The 21,540-nt window shown below is 36.4% G+C and overlaps 1 protein-coding gene across 18 annotated transcripts in view; it reads right to left on the bottom strand.

Moving 5' to 3' along the window:
- The window catches only part of LOC112049806 (ryanodine receptor), a 143,918-nt gene that overhangs the window by 97,680 nt on the left and 24,698 nt on the right, over positions 1-21,540 (bottom strand). For 9 of the 18 annotated variants that reach the window (XM_052887104.1, XM_052887089.1, XM_052887090.1 and 6 more), the window contains exons 4-20: positions 16,716-16,865; positions 16,311-16,364; positions 15,758-15,775; positions 13,694-13,771; positions 11,728-11,846; positions 10,432-10,501; positions 9,089-9,288; positions 7,674-7,856; positions 6,935-7,106; positions 6,407-6,576; positions 5,727-5,851; positions 5,110-5,313; positions 4,490-4,659; positions 3,470-3,660; positions 2,314-2,454; positions 1,372-1,526; positions 664-805 (exon numbers count right to left, since the gene is read on the bottom strand). In XM_052887104.1, coding sequence (XP_052743064.1) covers positions 664-805; positions 1,372-1,526; positions 2,314-2,454; positions 3,470-3,660; positions 4,490-4,659; positions 5,110-5,313; positions 5,727-5,851; positions 6,407-6,576; positions 6,935-7,106; positions 7,674-7,856; positions 9,089-9,288; positions 10,432-10,501; positions 11,728-11,846; positions 13,694-13,771; positions 15,758-15,775; positions 16,311-16,364; positions 16,716-16,865 — 2,342 coding nt within the window. The remainder of the gene's footprint in view (positions 1-663; positions 806-1,371; positions 1,527-2,313; positions 2,455-3,469; positions 3,661-4,489; positions 4,660-5,109; positions 5,314-5,726; positions 5,852-6,406; positions 6,577-6,934; positions 7,107-7,673; positions 7,857-9,088; positions 9,289-10,431; positions 10,502-11,727; positions 11,847-13,693; positions 13,772-15,757; positions 15,776-16,310; positions 16,365-16,715; positions 16,866-21,540) is intronic. The other 9 variants (XM_052887102.1, XM_052887101.1, XM_052887105.1 and 6 more) reach the window with 1 other exon arrangement.

Here is a 21,540-nt window from a genome sequence, read left to right as displayed (position 1 = left end):
GGCCTACTACGTGCTCGCTTGCCTCCTCTAAGTTAGCATTTGAAGGACTCCTTTGCGAAACCCGATGTTCGGCGCATGTATTAAAAAGAGAATAACATCGATCTCCTATTAAAAAGTGGATGCAGTCAGCGACCAAAAAACGTCCCCACTCAATGAGTGCCTAACACAACTTCTTGGCACTCAATTCAAATAGTCGCATTTGCAAATTCAACCTTAAACTCAATCCTTAAGGTTGAATTTGATCTGAATTTGGGATTCATTGAATATTGGACTATATTTAACCATTCGCAGTCCGCGAGTATTTTATCAGTGAGCCCGTCTGCGTTGAAGATGCCGACAGTCAGAGAATGCGGTTTTAATCTACCGTTGTGAGCCATTTAAAAAATCTTTATATTCCTCTATCGCGCGGAGCATGACACTGTGCTCGCCTATTGCTCTTAGTGGGTTTACTTTATATTTTTTTACATGTCACGTAACGGATACAATGGACCAGTCGTCCATTTAGGAGTCAAATGGTAAGGCCTTTAGGTATAATTTTCTTTAACAATAATTCTAAAACGGCTAAAGCAAAATTGGCCAGTTTTTAAACGACGTTCTCTGCATGATCGTGCGTCTTTTTATTATGAGAAGTAAATGGAGAATAACTAAATATTGTAGAATTACCTTAATTTACTGGAACAACTGATAGCCGGGAAGAACATTCCCTCGAGGTTGAAGTTTGTAAAGGAGCCAGTGACGCGGACGCCGTTGAACATGAAGTTTATCAGAGGAACGGTAAGGTCTAGTGCACAACCGATGACGTCACCTAAATAAATAAAAAAATAATTAAAAAAATTGCTATGACAAAATAATTAAACATTTGTAGGAAATAATAGTCTGAGACGGATATGACGCCAAGTGGCGCTACTTGTTTCCGTAAATAGTGGGGAGTTAGATAGGGGTAGAGACCGGTTGGCGGGAACGACTTGCGATATAAGGCACTCGTCGTATGGTTGGCTTCAGTGTGCTCTTGGCGTTCGAGCCGTCCACATTTCTTATTGTGTTATTCTTTATGGATTACTTGGGATAGGCGGGGAGAGTGACTTGAGAGGAAAAGGGAGTGTTAGTTAACTGTCAACGTTCACAAGTACTAATCCTCTTCTGAGTCTGCTAAATTACTATATTAAGGCTAAATTCCTCCTTTGGGCTGCAGCTACTAAAGCGATTTGGCTGAAATTGGGAATGGAAATAGATTTTACTCTGGATTAACACATAGGTTACTTTTCATGCCGGAAAAATCCATGGTTCCCGCGGGATTTGTAAAAAACTGAACTCCACGCGAACAAAGTCGCGGGCGTAGTGTTTAATAAATCAATTATTCACTATCCATACCTTTTCTAATGAAAGGCTCTTCCTCATGAGTCCTATTCACCGGTGTCTTCCTGCCACCAGACCAGAGGAATGCGCCGTCGAAACCAAACGAATACAGGTCATCTCCCACCCCATTGCCACCCCACTTCTCACCACCTCCGGGATATGGTACATACCTACGAAATAAAAACTTTATTATAACGCTTGGCAACTTCGTTCGTAACACTCCCGATGGTATGCGCGGGCCGGGGGGCGTGTGAATGAATGAAAAACCTACGACAGATGCGCCTCACTTCCCCGCACGCACGATCTCACACCCGCGCAGTCTTTCCCCAGTCGCCCGCATATCATGGGAGTGTCATCAACGAACTTGCCTGACTATAGACACTTTTATGTTTGGAACTAATGAAAAACTATGTCTTTTTAGGGTATCTTAGTCCACAAGAAACCCTTATAGTTTCGCCATGACTGTCTGTCCGTTCATCCGTCTTTCCGCGGCTTAGCTTAGTAAATTAAAAATAGAATAATTTTTGGGGTTCTCTCCCTACATGCAAGTGAGGATAATTTTTTTATCGTCTATCCCTTTGTGTGAGTGTTCCATATATACATAAGGGATAAAACTGCTCATTTAATCTACAGAAAACTGCGCGTGGCCCGACACGCACTTGGGCAATTTTTTTTTAAAGAAACAACGTAAGAAAGAAAGAAAAGACGTTTATTTTAGAATTGTACAACACACCGCAATTCCTGAGTACTATTATAGTATCAGTTGCCTTAACCACTTGACAACACCAAAACTCAAGTCGTATAAACATCAAACATGGTAACATAATGTTTTATCAATTAATCAATCAATCAATCAATCAATTTATTTATTTATTTGCAGATACATGCATTATATATCCCGAGGGCTAGAAAAAGTTATACCCTTTTAATAATACTAATCCAACAACAAAAGCTTACCCAGAAGTATTGGCCCATCCTATACGCAAATGTGGCATCATATGCGTAGTCTTCTCTATGTGGTCCATTGTCACTTCGAAGTACCACTTCTGGTAAACGGCCGAACCTTCAACTCGACCCACGAAAATGTTTGGACGGACACTGTAAAGGAAAGTGAGATAAGCAAAGTATAATTCCTGAGAAACAGCATGCGACTCGACAAGTCTAAGAGTTATAACACACATTTGAGCTCAGAAAAGGGTCATAACCGTATTTTTTTTACGCAATATACGCCAGCGCTTGACTACAATCAAGCCTGATGGTAAGCATTAATGCTGTCTAATTTGGAGCGCGCTTACCTAGAAGATGCCTATTTAGTCTTGTTTGAAGGTGTTCAAATTATTATAGGTGTCAGGAAACACAAACGCCGGAAGGGCATTCCAAATTTTTGCTGAACGAATTACCATATCGCCTCATCGTCACCCAGGTGTCAACTTGGCTACGCTTAATGCGCTTCTACAGCGAGGCGTCGTAGAAAGGTGACTGAGGCACAGAATACTGGGGCAAATGTGCTCTGATTCGGAAAGACGCAATTTGCGAGCCAACTGATTAATAGGATTATAGGAGCCGTAAGCTTATCCCAAGGCGAAACGATAGTTACTATTCCGATTTGCACTAAGGAGTTTTATACAAAGAATACTGGACAGCTGAAGTTACCGACCTCGTTTTTGGAAGTAACATGTGCTATGAGCCTTAATTTGTACAGAGTGCGAATATAATACGAACTTCTATAGCTACTTAGACTAAGACTATTTCAGCAGGCCTCACTAACTTTGAGTATTTTGTGTAAAGTGGATATACATGAATTTTACCAACTTACTTAGCTGTCGTTAGCAATTCTTAAGTCTCGTGATTTTGTACCCAAATGTATAATTGCTAAGTGAATAACGTTCCAAGACATTTTAGTGTATATCGATATGAGAAATAGTTAAAGTCTGGTGACTACTGACAACACTTTGTGGATATCATAAAGTAAGTAGTGGATATTGCCCAGTTGACATTGTGATTTTTACTAACAATGGGAATACCAAATACGCACTTGTTATTGATTTGTTCAATATTGATTATATTAAGTGGCTAATGTACGTCAAAGTTAGTGAATAGGCCGGCTACTTACCTAGACACGTGATCAACAAGTTGTGTCTGCAGAAGCAGGTTTTTCCCCGGCAGTAGATAGTCACAGATGTTGTTCTGCGAGGAGCGCACGGCAACGCCGTTTCCCACGCAGAGGGAGCAGAGCACGTCCAGGACTTTGGGGTCTCTGCCGTGCTTCTCCAGCAGAGATATGATCACTTTGATGTGTTCATCCTGAGGAATGATAACATAAAATAAATAATCATTTAAATTGAAATAGTAATTATCTATTATGGAAATAGTAAAAAAATACAAATAAAAGTAATACCCTGGAAAACAAATGTTTATTTATATCTCCTGCTGCTGAAACCCAATCTCAGATCAGGATTCTGTTTTGAACCACTTGCTTTATTCTAGAATCTTGATTGGATAAACTAAATTTCATACTCTTTTTGACAACCAAGCTCTCTTTGACAGTAAGACCCTGTGACATCCCTTGAGCTCTAGTCGACCCAAATAACATGCTCTGGATCAACTGAACTTATTAAATGCTCTGTCTATCTATCTAATTAATATTTCCGTGTTTGATTTGATTTATCAACAGAACATCAAAGCCTCGTGAAAGGCGGTATTCCTTGATTTCTAATGGACCTAAATAAAAAGTTCTGCATCAACTGAATTATGACGTCCATATTTTCATGTAAGAGTTGAGAATCTTTAAATAATCATATGCATATTCAAGGCAAACATGCCTTGACTTACGAGTAGAGCAACCACATTTTAATGATTCCTATCAGAACTTAGCCTATCAGTAGCCATCCATAAGCATATCATCCTCAATGCCACCCTCAGTAGACCTAAGATGCGTCGACAACATATCTCCTAAAATACTTCGATCGAATCGCTCTTTCATTACAATGGGATAAGAGGGAGCGATGTTTTCGATGCTGCCGCTATCAGTCGACAATGTCTTTTTGTCTTAACGAAATATCATATTACGCGCATCTTAGGCCTGCATATCGAGGTTTGTCTACCATCAAAAAGCCTAATAAACTTTACTTACCCTCATCATGTTCAGAGCCTCTGGCGAGTCGATGAGCACGCAGTGCAACACATCCAACATGCCGGTACCCTCCCCCGATGCCTGCGAGCCGAGTCGCGAGAACAGCCAGTTGAGTCGGTTCGAATTGGCGAACTGAGCGCAGTTAGTGTGGTTGCCCTTGATTATTGCCGCTGGAAAGGAATTAGTCTTTAATCAATACCTTGCACAAAATTAAGGAATCACATCCTACAATCTTCTTGCCTTGCGCTAGTCGATCGTGAAGCGTGAAGCCAAACCCTACAACCTAACACATAAAAACTGGCCAATGGGCCAGTAATTTCACCGTCAATTCAGATAAGTTACGCTACTTGAAGGTGGCGGTAGTAATTATATTATATAGTAGTAGTTACAAAAATTGTAAGATGATAAGCATCATTCCAATCCTTATCAGAGTCGCTGCAACATGAGGATTTAGCGAACGCGAAAATTCTGCCTGAGGGCAAACTAATTTTTTTGAGTTAGTTTAAAAGACTACTAAGTTGTATTAATTTTGTTTGATTTAATTGATTCCTATCAATAAAGTTTTAAAGTCACCCCTTTCCCTTTCTTAAGAAACTTAAAAAGTAAAAAAGTCCACTTACCCAAAAGTTGGTACAAATAAACTGATATCATATCCCAACTCTGGCCGGACTCGTCTCCTGCTAGGAACCCAGCGAGAAATCCTTGGGAGGTAATAACGTTAATCTTGTCTATGGCCTCCAGAATCAAGTTCAGAATGCCTTCTTCTTGGAACAGATCCTGACGGTTACGTAGAGCGCGAAACTTGTTTTGCTTCTCTTCGTGTTCTAGAATTTATAAATGTGATGGTATGAAGTAGAAATTTTCCAAAAAATTTAGAACTCTCTCTCTAATATTGTGATCGTCTTTACTATTAATTAAAGTACCCACAAGTAAAGGGAATATTGATCATGTTAAAAAAGATATCTATCCTCAATAAAAACTTCTAATGTTCGTTTTAATGTCTTTAAACTTAGAGTAGCTCAATCAGTTAGAAAAGAGTTGGTTATGTTATTTATTTTTAACCACTGCCAACATTCATCTGTTATTCTATGTTGATCAAAACTTGACTTAGTGTACCTATAAAGCCGAATATTACCGTAAAAAACAGACAGAACTGACTCTTTTCTCCCAGACCCTTTCTTAAATTTGTGCTGTTTATTATTAATTTATGGAAGATATAGAAACAAACAAATCTTACCCATATCTTCATCAGGTTGTGCGAAGTAGTTGATAAGATCCTCCAAACACATCACCATCTCCCCCAAGTTGACTGACGCGAAGAACATGGAATGGCGTCGGTTCTCTTGCAATGTCTCAAGGCCACTGAAAATTCGTTTTTTAAATCAATAAACTGAATAATATTGACCTACTTCTTAAGATTCACTAATGATATTTTGTCTGTCTCGTTGTCGATACTCTACCTCTATTGTTCTGTATCGGTACCGGTTGTCTGATAACGATCACAAAATTATTGTTTGCTCCAAATATAGAATACTGTGTTATAGTATAATACAGAATTATAGGTACCTACTATTAAACGAAAGCTTATAGAAAACTCTCATTAAGTATAGTCTTAAGGATTATTTAGAGAACAAAAAGCTTTGTATTGAATTGCACTATAAAATTGTGTATTTAGTTCTCGATAGTAAAATGGTGATATACAAAAAAACAAGCTGACTTTGTTGTGGGCTCTTCTCGGACCAGGCGCATTTGGAACTCTATTTACTTTAATTTTAGGTTTTCGACCAATTATTAAAATAATTCGGGTCTTGAAAAATTAATATTAAAGCTGAAGATTTAAAATGTATGCATTGTTCTTCAATTTGACTTCGATTCGTTGGTATTTGACAAAACAGAGTGAACAAATCAAATACTCACTTAATGAATTTAGTGAAGAGAGAAGAACACTTTCTAATAACTCTAGCGGTTCTAGACTCCTCTTCTTGTGATCTAGAAAAGTCTAGACCGTCGTCCATCTTGCCTTCTTCGTGTAGAATGGCTTGCTTTTCTTCCACTTTGCCGACACCTTTCTTTTTTGTCTCATAGGACTAAAAATTTAATAAAAAGAATTCATTACATCAACAGCTCAACGGTTATGGGCCCGGACTAATTCGAGAGATCCGTGGGTCCATCCCCGCTAGCTGAACTATTGTCGTATCCAATTCTAACACAGTCTTTTTCGTCTAGTTGAGGAAGAATGGGAATATTGGTCATTTTTAAAACTAGACTTTAGTTAGATCCCCTTAATCCGACCCTGTCGCAAAAGCCATTTTTAGCAGACGTCTTTTAACTATGAACTGCCTCTTTGCCTTTCATTTTTATACGTCAAATTTTAGATATATCGTCATGAGCTTTTCGCATTTATATATATTTAGCTGATTATGAGAAGTTATAACATGTATTTACCTTATAAGACAGCCATAACCCAGTCTCTGAATGCTGCACAATAACAGTGGAGTCACCATATTTGATGATCGGAGCCCCAATGATTTCCAGATCCTTGTCTTCTAAGACTACCTTCTGATCATCTTTCTCTTGACGCAGACAGAACGCGCAAGATGCTGTGGTTGCTTCTTCTCTGTAAAATGATAACACAGAAATCTTCAATACTATTATTGAGTTTTTAGGTAAATCCCGATTATAATAAAATGCCTCAAACTGCCTTGGTCTTGCCTTGGTCCAGTGGTTAGCCTGCGGTATCACGAGGCCCGGGGTTCGAATTTTGGGTCGGTTAATGAAATACCAACCAAGCTTTTTATTCCTCTAAGAAAATTTCAGTAAATATTTTCAGCCCAGATTTGAGCTACTGGTGGTGTTACACCCTCGTTTGTTAGTAAACGGTATTCGCTGGATTCGGCTATAGTATCGACTAATGTTACTTTACGTAAAATAAAGATTATTGTGTCATTTTGTTATAAACACAATGTTAGATGATTGGAAAAACGAAAATACGTCGAAAATTGATGTAGTAACTTATTACTTGAATGGCACACCGTTTTACATAATAACCCTGCAGGCCTCCATCCTTATAGATGAAGGGATGTTTTTTTTTTTATTTAATATATTTTTTTCTTTGAATCTATATCATTGTTTGAATAGTACACTGAGATATATAATAAGGCCGATCTTATAGGCGTTAACGTACCTGCTGATCAAATACAGCTCGTTCTGGTCATTGACCCCGAGGTACCGTCCCGTGGTGATGTGGCGGATCCGCATGGGGTGGTACCAGTTGATAAAGCCGCCTGCCCACTTGGTGCGCGCCAGCTCCAGGCGCCACAGCGAGCGAGCTTGGGACATCACCGACCCGCCTTCGTATACCACGATACTGTGGAAATTAAATAAACCATGTTATTGGCTGTATACTACACTATAGATGTAGATTTCATCGTCCTCCAATAAAGTTAGCCCACTTCCATTTTAGACTGCATCATCATCATATATCATATAATAAAAAATAATAGGGATGATGACAGTTTTTTTTTATTGTATTGTATTAACAATCAAGAGTAATAATAAATCGCTAATAGTAAATCGCGGATCCCTGAAAAACGCTCCATACAAAATGGCACGATTTAGTGACGTCGTTGGCTCTAAAAAAAAATTTAATAGATTTTGAAATTTTATAATCTTATTTATTTTGCAAATATCCAAACAATCTTTGCTTTTTATGTATAAATTAGTTAACATTGACCTTATTTACCCGAATGTATCATAAAAATCAATATATTCAAACCTAGTCATCATCCCCATTATATTATTTTGGCTTTATTTAAGTTTTAGTATTTGTTATGTTTAAGTTTTTGTTGGTATGTATCTATATATTTCCGTGGTGTCACATGGATTAAGGTCAATAGCGAAACTACCCAGGCGGTGCAAATCAATACTGCTAGACACTTCGGCGGTAATTTCTGCCAGCCGCTTAAAAGCTTGAAAAAAATAATCTTAATTTTACTTACATTCTGAGGCTTCATCTTTATATGTATTTATGACGTTTGAAGAACTGTCTTAATACTTTATGTAAGCAGCCAGACCAATCCTAGAGGCCAAACTTCCTCCAACAACAAATCTCATACTGTACTTCGCAAAACTAAACAAAACGTGAAAAATATTCCTTACTAGCAGACGCCCGCGACTCCGTCCGCGTAAGACCTTACTACTACCCCTGCCCTAACCCTACCCTACCTCTACCCTACCCCTACCCTACCACGCGACGGCGACGGAAGCTTAAAAAATGAGTAACTTCTCCCGTTTTCTCAACGTTTCCCTTCACTGCTCCGCTCCTATTAATCGTAGCGTGATGAAAAGTATACTATAACCTGCTCAGGAGTATGAAGAATAATTGTACCAAGTTTCGTTAAAATCCGTCGAGTAGTTTTTGTTTCTATAAAGAACATACAGACAGACAGACAAAAATTTTACTGATTGCATTTTTGGCATCAGCATCGACCACTAATCACCTATAGTTATTTTGGAAATATATTTCATGTAAAGAATTGTCCTCTCTACAGATTTATTATAAGTATAGATTATAAACTAAAGCGCTGAAAGAAAACTTACTTCTGCCCGCCCTCTTGGCTCCACGTGCTCGGTATAGTAAGGCACTCGTCGCCTCCGTGGAAGAACCGGAGCACGTCGCCCCCGAACACGTATCCCACGTACTTCATACGCGATATGCCGGTACCGTAGGGCTGTACCGACCAGTGCGTCACGTGGAACGAAGCGTTCACTATCGATACTTCATTCTCTTTTGTTGTGTGCTGAAAATATCGATAATTATGTGGGTTTAAAACTGGGTGAGAGGCAACAGGGAGGCAGTGTAATACCACCGACTTGGCGTTTACTGAAAATTTGTTAGAAGAAAGAAAAAGTCAATGTTTTCATAGCCCGAGCCAGGGCTCAAACCCAAGATCTTTTTTTTTTATTCTTTACAAGTTAGCCCTTGACTACAATCTCACCTGATGGTAAGTGATGATGCAGTCTAAGACGGAAGCAGGTTAACTTAGGAGGAGGATGAAAATCCACACCCCTTTCGGTTTCTACACGACTTTGTACCGTAACGTTAATTCGCTTGGCGGTACGTTTTTGTCGGTAGGGTGGTAACTAGCCACGGCCGAAGCATTCCACCAGTCAGACCTGGACTAATTAAGAAAACCTCAATCGGCCCAGCCGGGGATCGAACCCAGGAGCTCCGTCTTGTAAATCCACCGCGCATATCACTGCGCCACGGAGGCCGTCAATCGATCTAGTGATCGGAAATCACATAGGCTAAACACTGGACCAACCACTATCTTTAACTAATACAGTTCGTTACACAGTCAAACTTTCACAATCTATACTAATATTATAAACCTGTAGAGTTTGTTTGTTTGTTTGATTGAACGCGCTAATCTCAGGAACTACTGATCCGATTTGAAAAATTATTTCAGTGTTAGATAGCCCATTTATCGAGGAACGAAGGACGGAGGAATATAGCCCATTTATATATTATCCCCGTACTCTTACGGAAACGGAAACCACGCGGGTGAAACCGCGAGGCGTCAGCTAGTTAACTAATACAGTTCGTTACACAGTCAAACTTTCACAATCTTTAATCGTCGTCATCAACCCATATTCGGCTCACTGCTGAGCTCGAGTCTCCTCTCAGAATGAGAGAGGTTAGGCCAATAGTCCACCACGCTGGCCCAATGCGGATTGGCAGACTTCACACACAGAGAGAATTGAGAAAATTATCAGGGATAAATCAGGAGCAGGTTGTTCCTCACGTTGTTTTTGCTTCGCCGATAGAGACACGTGATGTTTAATTTTAAAATACACACAACTGAAAAGTTAGAGGTGCATGCCCCGGATGGGATTCGAACCCACACCCTCCGGAATCGGATATGTATTACTTACTTACTTACCAAGTATCTCTCAGTAGCAACAGACACGAGAATCAAATCGTCACCAACGCGCACCTTTTCACCCTCAGACCTAAAAGTATAAAAGTCAAAAAAAAAAGTCAAAATTCATTTATTTCAATTAGGCTTAGTTTACAAGCACTTTTGAAAGGTCAAGATTATGTCATAATTTAATTTAATTTAATGGTGGTAATAATAGTCGAAAACTTAAAACTAAAGTTACGAGGGTTCCAAACGCGCCTTGGTCCGAGAAGAGCCCACAACAAACTCAGCCAAGGTTAATTTCGTTATTTTACCACCATTTTACAAACTTATTTAAAACTAAGCACACAGTCGTTTATAACAGTTTAACGCCAAGCTTTTTTATCATTAATATAATCATTAAGACTATAATAAGCCTTTCCCAAAAGCTTGCGTTTAATAAACACTTTATAAGAGAATAAAAAAATGAAGTATCTATTCAGAAGCAATATTTTCATTCTTATAGAACTAAACATGAGAAAAAAACTTTCGTTGACTGTGCTTCTACAGGAAGGACTTTGGCCATTTGGCTCCAGAAACCAGTGTTCGATTGAGCATTTGGTGGTCCGCTGGAGCGACTTATTATATCTATTCAGCAATCAACCTTGGTATGGTATTCCCATAATAAAGGCAAAAGAGTGGTTCAGCGAATACGAATTTATAGACCGACCAACCGGCTTAGAGATAATGTATCTTTAACGGCTACTATCAGATGTTATTGAAAATGATACGGACTGATAGCTTAACGTATTCTCGGAGTCATTGTAACCACTATTTTCCAACTCCTAGCTGAGAATTTATAGTGAATTTTTTTTTAATAAAAGAAAAACTCAGTATCTTATATAAATATACCTAAACTAAACATAAATAAGGGAGCCCAATCATTGGGCTCCCCAATCTAGGTTTCGAACCCACGACGTGATCTGAAACCTCATTGGCCAACCACTTGACCAACCAATCAACGAACGTGGCACTTAGTGCACCATCATCATAATCATCATCATTATCACCCATATTCGACTCACCGTTGAGCACGATCTCGTCTTAGAATGTGAGGTGTTAGCCGATAGGATAATAGTCCACCACGCTGGCCCAATCCGGATTGCCAGACTTTACACATAAAAACAAGTGTGCAGATTATCTCACGATGATTTTCCCTTACCGTTTGAGACTCTGATATTTAATTTCTTAAAATATAGGGGATTCACATAACTCTTCAGTTATAAGCAAACCCTAGTCAAACCATTATGCACGCCAATGCTAATAACGTGTTCTCACCTCTGCTTACTAGCTGGATGCAAGGTCCACCAGCACGCCTCGCCCTGCGAATGCTCCTGCAAACCCACGTCGAAGGCCAGCTTGTCCTGGGACGACGATGTCGACAGACAGGCCAGGTACTGGAAACATCAGACACGTATAGATTGGCAAATTCGTTCGTAACACTGCCGATGGTCCACGCGGGCCGGGAGGGGGGCAGCGAGCGCACGACTTCATACCGGCGCAGTCCGTCCCTCTACCCCGCGCGCACGACCTTACACCGGCGCAGTCCTTTCTCCCCTAATTTATACTCAATCCTATTTTTGTTCCTTAGCATCATCATATAAGTTTAGTAGATTTTAAATGAATTCTTTTCCTGAAATGATATTCATACATGTACCTAATATAAAAAAAAATAAAAAGTATACCTACTATACGAGTATATGTAATACTAGCGGACCCAGTCAAACATCGCTTTTACTTATGTGCACTTCTTCCCCTATCCCTACCCTACCCTACTAAAACCCTACCCCTACTCTACCTTGAAAACTAAAAACTAAAAAGACCAATATAAAATTTCCCCCCTCTTTTAAGGGATTGGGAGCTGATTTACAAAAAAAAAAAATAAGCACGGTTTTGTTTTACTCACAAATAGTCTGCATACCAATTTTTAGCTTTCTACATTGAAAATTGCGGAATGCTTCATACAAACTTCCATCCCCCCTTTTTAGGAAAGTGGGGGAGTTAGAAAGACACAAAAAGAAGCCTATGTCACTCCATCCTTTCAAATATCTCCACTTAAAAATCACGTAAAATCGTCGCTCCGTTTTGCCGTGAAAAACAGACAAACAAACAGACAGACAAAGACACATACTTGCACATTTATAATATTAGTATGAATAAATACCAACTATAAACGAAACTAAACAAAAATGGCGCACTGCAGACACCTAAAAAGGTTTTATATTTAAATAGTAAGCGAAATAAGGAAACATTTTTTAACATTTTAATTGCGTCTGTAATAAATTGTAATTATCGCGCGTCGTAATATCGTTCCTAGTACCTATACCTGCGTATTTTGGCATCACACAAAAACAAAAGCTTAGGTAATGGTAATTTTTAATGGATTAAAGTATACCAGTTGTAGATCCAAGATATAGCCAGTGCTGCGTTTACAACATTTGACGCCCCTACTGGTAACTTCTAAGCGAATAAAGTATACTTGTTGTAGATTCAAGATATCGTCAGTGCTGGATTTACACATTTGCCGCCCTAGAACTATAAAAAAATTTGCCGCCCCTACTGACACCTACAATTAGACTATCTGTTCACAATAACGTTAATTTCCTTTTTTAGGGAATAATCTACTATCTAGATTATTTCACAACTATAAAGGTATGTTTTTACACATAAGGAAGTAAATCTTTGTTTTTACTGCATTACTTATAACTTTTTATGGTGTGGTGGGCTAAGGAAGATAGGTGATAGGTAGGTATTGTCTAATACTGCTATCACCAAAGTTTTGCCGCCACCTACTTTTGCCGCCCTAAGTTTTCGTTTTTTCAGTTTCTATCGTAAATCCGGCACTGGATATACGGCCCGTAGAAATGATTATTTGAACAATTAATTAATTGAACAATACTATGGTTACAAAAATTTCAGTTAATAACCATTTTACGTTACCTAATGAAGTAATAATACGCCTTCGTCCGCATGGAATTTTGATTTTAACAGGCTTTTACCAGGATGAAGAATAGCCTATGTGTTAATAACGAGGAAAATTATTTCCCTTTCAAATTTCCTTATTTCAGTAGGATACAGATTTTCTTTTGCTTTATGTATTTCTTGTGTGATTAAATTAATAACGCTTGTTTGTTTTTAAAAGGACTTATACCATACTTCATACCCACTACTTGCTTTAAAAGTAGGTATACCATATTTCATACCCCCTACTTGCTTTATAGTAAAACTTTTGTACTACACTTACCATATCACTGTTGAGATGTCGTAACAGAATAGCATTGCCATAAAGGAGAGTCCTGTGCCCCGATCCAGTGCCTTTTCCCTGCAAAAAAAAAATATTAAAAAATAACATTTTAAACATATTAAATTAACAAAAACATAATATATTATAAAACATTTTATTATATAGCGTTTATTATGTTGATTTAAGTGGTTAAACAAGTATAAGAAGAATTTTGTATAATAAAAATACTTATATAAATGAAAATATATATTTACTTCCTCCTTAGTTTAGTTAAGATTCTCTGCAAGAATAAAGTACGAGTAAAAATATATAAATAGATAATAAATATATTATATGTATAAATAAATTGCATGCGATCTTAATAAAATCAGTGTGTTGTTAAAATTAAAAATTGTAGCATGCATTTTATACTACTTAATTAATTTAATTGTTTTATTTGTGCTTCTATTAAAAAAGTGTCTATTGTATTAGAGAATCGAAAAATATTGTGAAATTAGTGTAAATTGTAATACATCAAATGTAAACCAAACACACCTAATATTACTAAAGATTTGTTCTCATTACTTATTTAGATTTGAATAAATTTGTTTTCTTTCTTTCTTTCTTAGTAAGACACAAAGTTATAAACTAGTAACTCTGTGCCCTAAATTGCATTACACAAACTGTTTACGTACATTTTTTGTATTTTTATAAAATGAAATTATTTTAAATTTTGAATAATTTTTATAATGACATTTTTTTAAACATGCATCTAAATATTAATAGATATTATATAAAATAAATAATATATAATATTTATATTGAAACGGTGTCTAATATAAAATATATGTATATAAATATATTAGTAAAGATAGGTAAGTAAAATAATTAAATCAGAGATAATTATTTAATAAACACCATTACATAATATTATTCATTATAAATTAACAAAGGAATTTAGAAAAGCTACAAACTTTTAATGTTTTTAATACATGAAAATAAATTTTGATAAAAAAAATGTTGCCAATTACCAAAACAATATTAATCAGTTGCCTACATCAAATAAAAAACTATGAATTGTGTTACTGCGAAAAAATATTATTCTTAGCCAAAACAACCCTTGACATTTTTGGATAATTTATTAATTTTGTCAACCAGTCACAAATTATTGAATTGTGATCGTAAAATTAAAATATCATGCAATAAATCATAACAAATTATATCTTAAACTACCATTGATTTTATATCACGAGCACGTTCAAAATATTGGTTTGATAGAGTATTAGGTATTACAGGTACCTACTATGCCAAATATGACAGACAGACAACAATGATGATCATTTTAGTTATTTTCTTGAAAAAGAAATAAAGAATATTATATTTATTATTAAGTAATTAAGTTCCTATACTTCAGCCTTTCTCGATGAGTACTGTTTACCAACAAACAAATTGGAAATGAAGATAAAAAACGCATGTCATTTCATAACTTATTTATTTTAAATTATGTATTGTTTGTTTATAAAATGTTATATTAAATATATTAATATATATCAAATTGTTCTAAGCTTATTAATCAAATTTATTTGAATTTATTTAAGAACAACTTAATTATAACTATTATTATTAGGTGTGAAATGACTAGTGATTCATACCCTCATTTTTAATTTTTTTGTTGGTAAGCAGTACTCATCAAGAAAGGCTGTAGTATAGTTTATCTGTCATCAGTGGAATTAAAAATATCGTCTCAATTAAAAATATGAATTCCAAGAAACAATGTAAAATGATTGTTTGCCATTTGTCATAGAATAGGTTGAAAGTCTGTATAGCTTTTGGACATGAGCTCAATAAACGATGTAAGGACCAGTTAATTTATTTTGCTATTTTCCACGAAAAGCTGACAATTAAAAGCTGTAACATCACCCAGACCCAGAGATCTAGTTATTTAATTATGAAATATTGGCTCATTTTCAATATCACAATATCTATTCAGTCATTGAGATGATAAATCATTAATAATCGTATGTTTAAGATGTAATTTGTCATGACACTGTTACCGATATTTTTCATGTTTGTACGTATACTCACTACTAAGTTTTCTTTGCCCTGTAAAATTTAAACACGAAAGCAATACGTCAAAATGGGTAACATTAATCACAAAATAAACACGTCCATGTTAAAACACAAGTTATTAATTCTCAACGTGGTGTAGGTATAAAGATAGATAAAAGATCTGCCACTAAAAATCCTTCATTGATTGACGTTTTGTAACATGTCAACTGTGTTAACACAAATGAAATATTTAGGAGTTTTTAACAAAATAAAATGTTAAAAAATCCTATAAAAATTAAGATGTTAACAATAAAATGTAAAAAATTGCTATTTTTGCAACTAGTAAATGAAAAATGATTTTCAGCACTCATTACGAAACATTGTTAAATATTTTAAATTAACATGTTACGAAATCGGAATCTTGGATAAACGTTAAACACTAAAATAACAGATATTTTTAGTGAAACATTTAACTGAAAATTATTTAAAGGTATACATAGTAATTCAAGGCTAGGTGTTTGAATTGTTAATTTAACTTAATTTACATGTATCTCATACAAATTAAATTAAAAAAAAATTGATAACTTACAGTTTCAGACCCGGCAGCTGTGACCAATTCCTGTAGAGCTCTCACTGATAAGGCCTAAAATAAAAACAAATAAAAGTTGAACTTTTATAAAACTTCACAGGTCGCGCGACGGTTTTTGAACACTCTGCAAAAATGGAAGGTGTATGCATCAGCGGCGAAGAATCCATATAGGCCGATTTCCGCCGGGTTACCTTTTAAAAATTCATGCCTCAACTACTGAACCGAATTAGCTGAAATTTGGTATTAAGATATATTATAGCCTACTTTTTATCCCGGCAAAATCCATGGTTTCCGAGGGATTTGTGAAAAACTAAATTCCACGCGGACGAAGTCGCGGGCGTCCGCTAGTTGGTCATATTCAAAAAAAAAAGATATGGCAAATAATCTTTTAAAAAAAAAAATTACCTGTTCTATGACAAAAACGCACTGCGAGAGGTCTGGAGGTATGTTTTTGTCGGCGATATTTTCAAGGAAACAGTGCCTGTTACCGAAGCCTTCAGCAGCCAAGCAAACCCTTTCACCTGTTGCCGTGCATGACAGGCACACCATGTCTTCCTGTAAATAGAAAACATCATTAACAACCCATATTCGGTTCACTGTTGAGCACGAGTCTCCTCTCAGAATGTTAGGTCTTAGTCCACCACCAAATGCGGATTGGCAGACTTCACGTGTAGTCTGAATCGACTTCTATGTAAAATCATTTTAATTTAACTTTTGTGTTCCGTTGATTTTTTTTTAATTTCACCAACTTCGTAGATGATGATAGTAAAAGCAAAAAATAACATCTATGTACTATTTACTGTTCAGTTTGCCTAGTGGGAGTATTCAATATTTACATACTGTTACTATCGCGTTGACGTAAACGCGAATTTATATGGAATTGAAACAGTTGTCCAGTTTGCCACTAGATGGCGCTGTTTCAATCCCTTAGAAATTTGCGTTTACGTTAGCGAGATAGTAACAGTATCAAACTGTGTGGCCTATTGGGAGTTTTCAATATTTTCATACTGTTACTATCGCGTTGACGTAAACGCGAATTTATATGAAATTGAAACAGTTGCCCAGTAATGCGACTAGATGACGCTGTTTTAATTCCTTAGAAATTCGCGTTTACGTTAACGCGGTAGTAACAGTATCAAGCTGTCACTAGACCCTCAGTATCAAATCAGTGAGAAACCTTTTTCTTATATTGTCCTATAATAATGATATACCTTCTACCAAGAAAAACGTGTTTTTGATTAATAATCATATGTATTGCAATTTTAGTTTGTAGAGTAGACGAAACATTCTATTTCTACGCTATGACGTAAATTGCAATATTATTTATGGTTATAGGTAAGCTTGTTTATTTCTAGACTTTAAATAATTATAGAATTGTAAACTAAAAGATGTTTACGTTGTATGTATCCCTCGTTTGTACTATCTTAGTTCTGAACCCACTGCGAAAATAATTCTAAAAAGCTTTCCTCTCGAAAGCTAAACGGTAAAGATACCTGCCTGTTAGGATAATGTCAAAGTTTCGATGCTATATTAGAACCACTTTCTGACGTTCGAATGGTTTAAAATTTGGTATAGTTGAGTTTGGTATTCCATATTGCAATAACAAGTTCTTCCTAGGAAAATTATTTCCCTGACCTTTGACAGGACGGTAGTAAGGCGATAAGAGCTGGCTTCTTCCAGAGGTTTCCCTGGTTTGTGTATCATTGTGATCTGAGACACCTTCCAGATATAAGGAAAGTAGTTTAATTGGAAGATGTAGTTAAAGAGGTTAGCCAAATATACTATAGACACTAGGTATGAAGCTAATCATCGATCGTAGATCGTTAGATGGGCTTCAAAGCGTCGCGGAATTGTCATTGGTTTCGCACATTGAGTACGTCATCACTCGTAACACATTTCTCTTTATTCATGTTGTAGCTTGTGTTTTTACACTTCCAAAATGAACACGAAGATATAATTAAGGGATCAGAATAGAAAAAATAGTAAATATTTTTTAAGTCCACGTCCACTCGTAGTATGCGCTTGTTACGTACTAAGATAAGATGTGCGTGCACGTCTTTGGGTAATGACATAAAATTGTGCGTTCTATATTAAGGAGGGGCCCATCTAACAATTATATCGACGAAGCTAATCTGAACAGAAATTTAGTACACACTACCAAAACCCTTTGGCGCTATCTACACGGTAAAACTTTTATCATGTAAGAGCTTGTTTTTAAAACTTACCTACTTACTCGTACTCTATGTATTCATTTTACTTTACTCTACTGCCTTTTTACCCGACTGCAAGAAGGGTTATTAATCTTTGTATTCATTCATTCAATTAATGATTGTTAAGCCCATCAAAACCCGAGGTTAGCTAGGTGGGTTAATATTAGCAAGCGAGTTGTTTACGTAAAAATAAATCCTCTTGAATAAATTTTTGTTTCAATTAGAATTTAATTATATTCAAGTTAAGGGTACACGAGGCTGAAACATTTTTGTGTTATATGACGTCACTGCGAATGTTCAATTGACAGTGAAAAGTGGGTCGGCCTCGAAACATGCGGACAATGCCACGCGGCATATTTTCCTGTATATCTACAACGTGTCCCAAAATTCAACGATAAGCGGGCGCCAAAAGATTGACCTGCTCATGAGCACTTAAGGAAAAATAATAAAAAAAATATACCAAAATTTTTTTTTTAGTTACAAAATAAATTTTAAAATTCTTTGAAAATTTACACCTTGTATGATATTTTGAACTACCGCAGCTACAATTTCTTAAATATGCTTATTTTTGTATCGGAACCTAAGTAGTACTACTATTCACCACAACTCTTAAAAACACCACAATGCCCGCAGTTTTTACACAAAAAAAAATCAAAATATTTTTTTTCCCTCAAATTTTTAAAGATTTTTACTTTCAGTCTACTTTGACTCATGGTCTTGCAAAAAAAAGTATGAACACCGCTATGGCAAGTTATTTTCAAAGTTGACGCAACTAATCAAGATTTCAAAATAGTATAATACCCTAGGATAACTAGTCACAAAAAAAAATATGCGTACCATTTGTAAACAAGAACCAAATTTCTTAATTGTTCTTGTTGTTAGTAATAAATTTTACTATGTTCCAAAAATGTGTTTGTTATTTTAATTACACAACATTAAAGTAAATGTTCGAATTGTTTTCCACCGGCATTAATACAGGCACGACATCGCCTTAAAAACGACCGTTTTATTTTTCGCGCATATCTTCTAGCATTGATATGTGCCGCAGCCTGAGTGATTTTTTGCCGAAGCTCGTCCAATGTCGTAATCGGTTTTGCGTAGATCCTGTCTTTGAGACAACCCCAATAAAAGAAATCCAGGGGGTTTAGGTCGGGTGATCGGGGTGGCCATAGGATAGGACCAAGTCGCCCGATCCAACGCCCCGGATACTCGTGGTCTAGGTATTGTCTCACAGGACGAGCGTAGTGAGCTGGGCAACCATCATTTTGATACCACATATTTTGAAGGTCGCTTAGGGGGACGTCTTCTAGTAATTCTTGCAAATCATTTTGTAAAAAGTTCAAATAACTGTCCCCATCTAAGTTTCCTTGTAATTCAAAAGGCCCAATCACTTTTCCATTTAAAATGCCCGTCCATAAGTTGACCTTAAATTGATATTGGGATTTGTCTTCTCTCATCAGGTGCGGATTCTCATTGCTCCAGCTGTGTAGGTTGTGAAGATTTAAATAGCCATCTTTCTTGCAGGTTGTTTCATCCGACCATAGTACTTTATCCAAGAACTGAGGATCTTCCCGATGCTTTTGAAGCATCACTCGGCAAAATGCGATCCGCAGTGGATAGTCCCGTGATAGTAACGTTTGTACACGTCTGTAATGATATGGGTGTAGCCGATGACGTTTTAGTATTCGATGTGCTGAACTTTTTGGGATTCCCGTAGCTGCTTCTATGGCACGCACTGAGGTAGTTGAATCAATGTTTATTTCATTGAGAACTTCTTCATCGCATTCCGATCTAGGTCTTCCAGCGTTTCTTCTAGCTGACGGCAAACGACCCTCCGAAAACGCTTGATGCACATTCATAAATACCCGATAATCTGGATATCTTTGAGCGTTTGGGTACCTTTCTCGATACAATCTGCTAGCAGCGTTAGCATTGCACCGACATTCTCCATAAATGAGATGCATGTTAGCGTATTCCATCGGCGTGTATGGTTGCGGCATGATAACGCTAAACAGTCCAAAATACACCAAAAGTCCAATTCACAAAACACAGGCACAATCCAAAATAATGCCAGGTCAGTTCAGTTTGCAGATCACTTAAGTCCAGTCCAAAATGCAAAGCCAAAAGTCGTTAGTACGAGAGCCACGTCAATTGAATACGGAAAGTTGCGCAGTAAACAAAGGAGCAGAGCGTACTGACTTGCTGGGAACAGGATTTTCTTTACCTGCATCATTGTCATTCAACAAAGAACATCTGTCTATCCCTCTCTAACGTATACTTATCGCTATCTTTCTCTCTCTCTCTCTCTCTTATTTTTAAATGTTATCGTTCGTTCCATTAAAATTCTAGGAAATTGCAACGTATGACTCACATCATTTTGTGCATAAAGTAAAAGTGATTTCTAGGAGCAAAAACATTTTAGAAATTTAGTTCTTGTTTACAAATGGTACGCATATTTTTTTTTTGCGACTAGTTATCCTAGGGTATTATACTATTTTGAAATCTTGATTAGTTGCGTCAACTTTGAAAATAACTTGCCATAGCGGTGTTCATACTTTTTTTTGCAAGACCATGAGTCAAAGTAGACTGAAAGTAAAAATCTTTAAAAATTTGAGGGAAAAAAAATATTTTGATATTTTTTTGTGTAAAAACTGCGGGCATTGTGGTGTTTTTAAGAGTTGTGGTGAATAGTAGTACTACTTAGGTTCCGATACAAAAAAAATCTTAAGCATATTTAAGAAATTGTAGCTGCGGTAGTTCAAAATATCATACAAGGTGTAAATTTTCAAAGAATTTTAAAATTTATTTTGTAACTAAAAAAAAAATTTAGGTATATTTTTTTTATTATTTTTCCTTAAGTGCTCATGAGCAGGTCAATCTTTTGGCGCCCGCTTATCGTTGAATTTTGGGACACGTTGTATATCGCTGTACGATATTTTTATTATGTTAAGTAACCGCTGGAAGGGGACCATACATATAAGTATGCACCTATGTATATGTATATTATTGCAATTGTATTT

The sequence above is a fragment of the Bicyclus anynana genome, chromosome 18 (assembly GCF_947172395.1).
Source record: "Bicyclus anynana chromosome 18, ilBicAnyn1.1, whole genome shotgun sequence".
Taxonomy (NCBI): Eukaryota; Metazoa; Arthropoda; class Insecta; order Lepidoptera; family Nymphalidae; genus Bicyclus; species Bicyclus anynana.
Note: the sequence above shows the minus strand (reverse complement) of the source record. Positions and strands in the feature narration are given on the sequence as shown.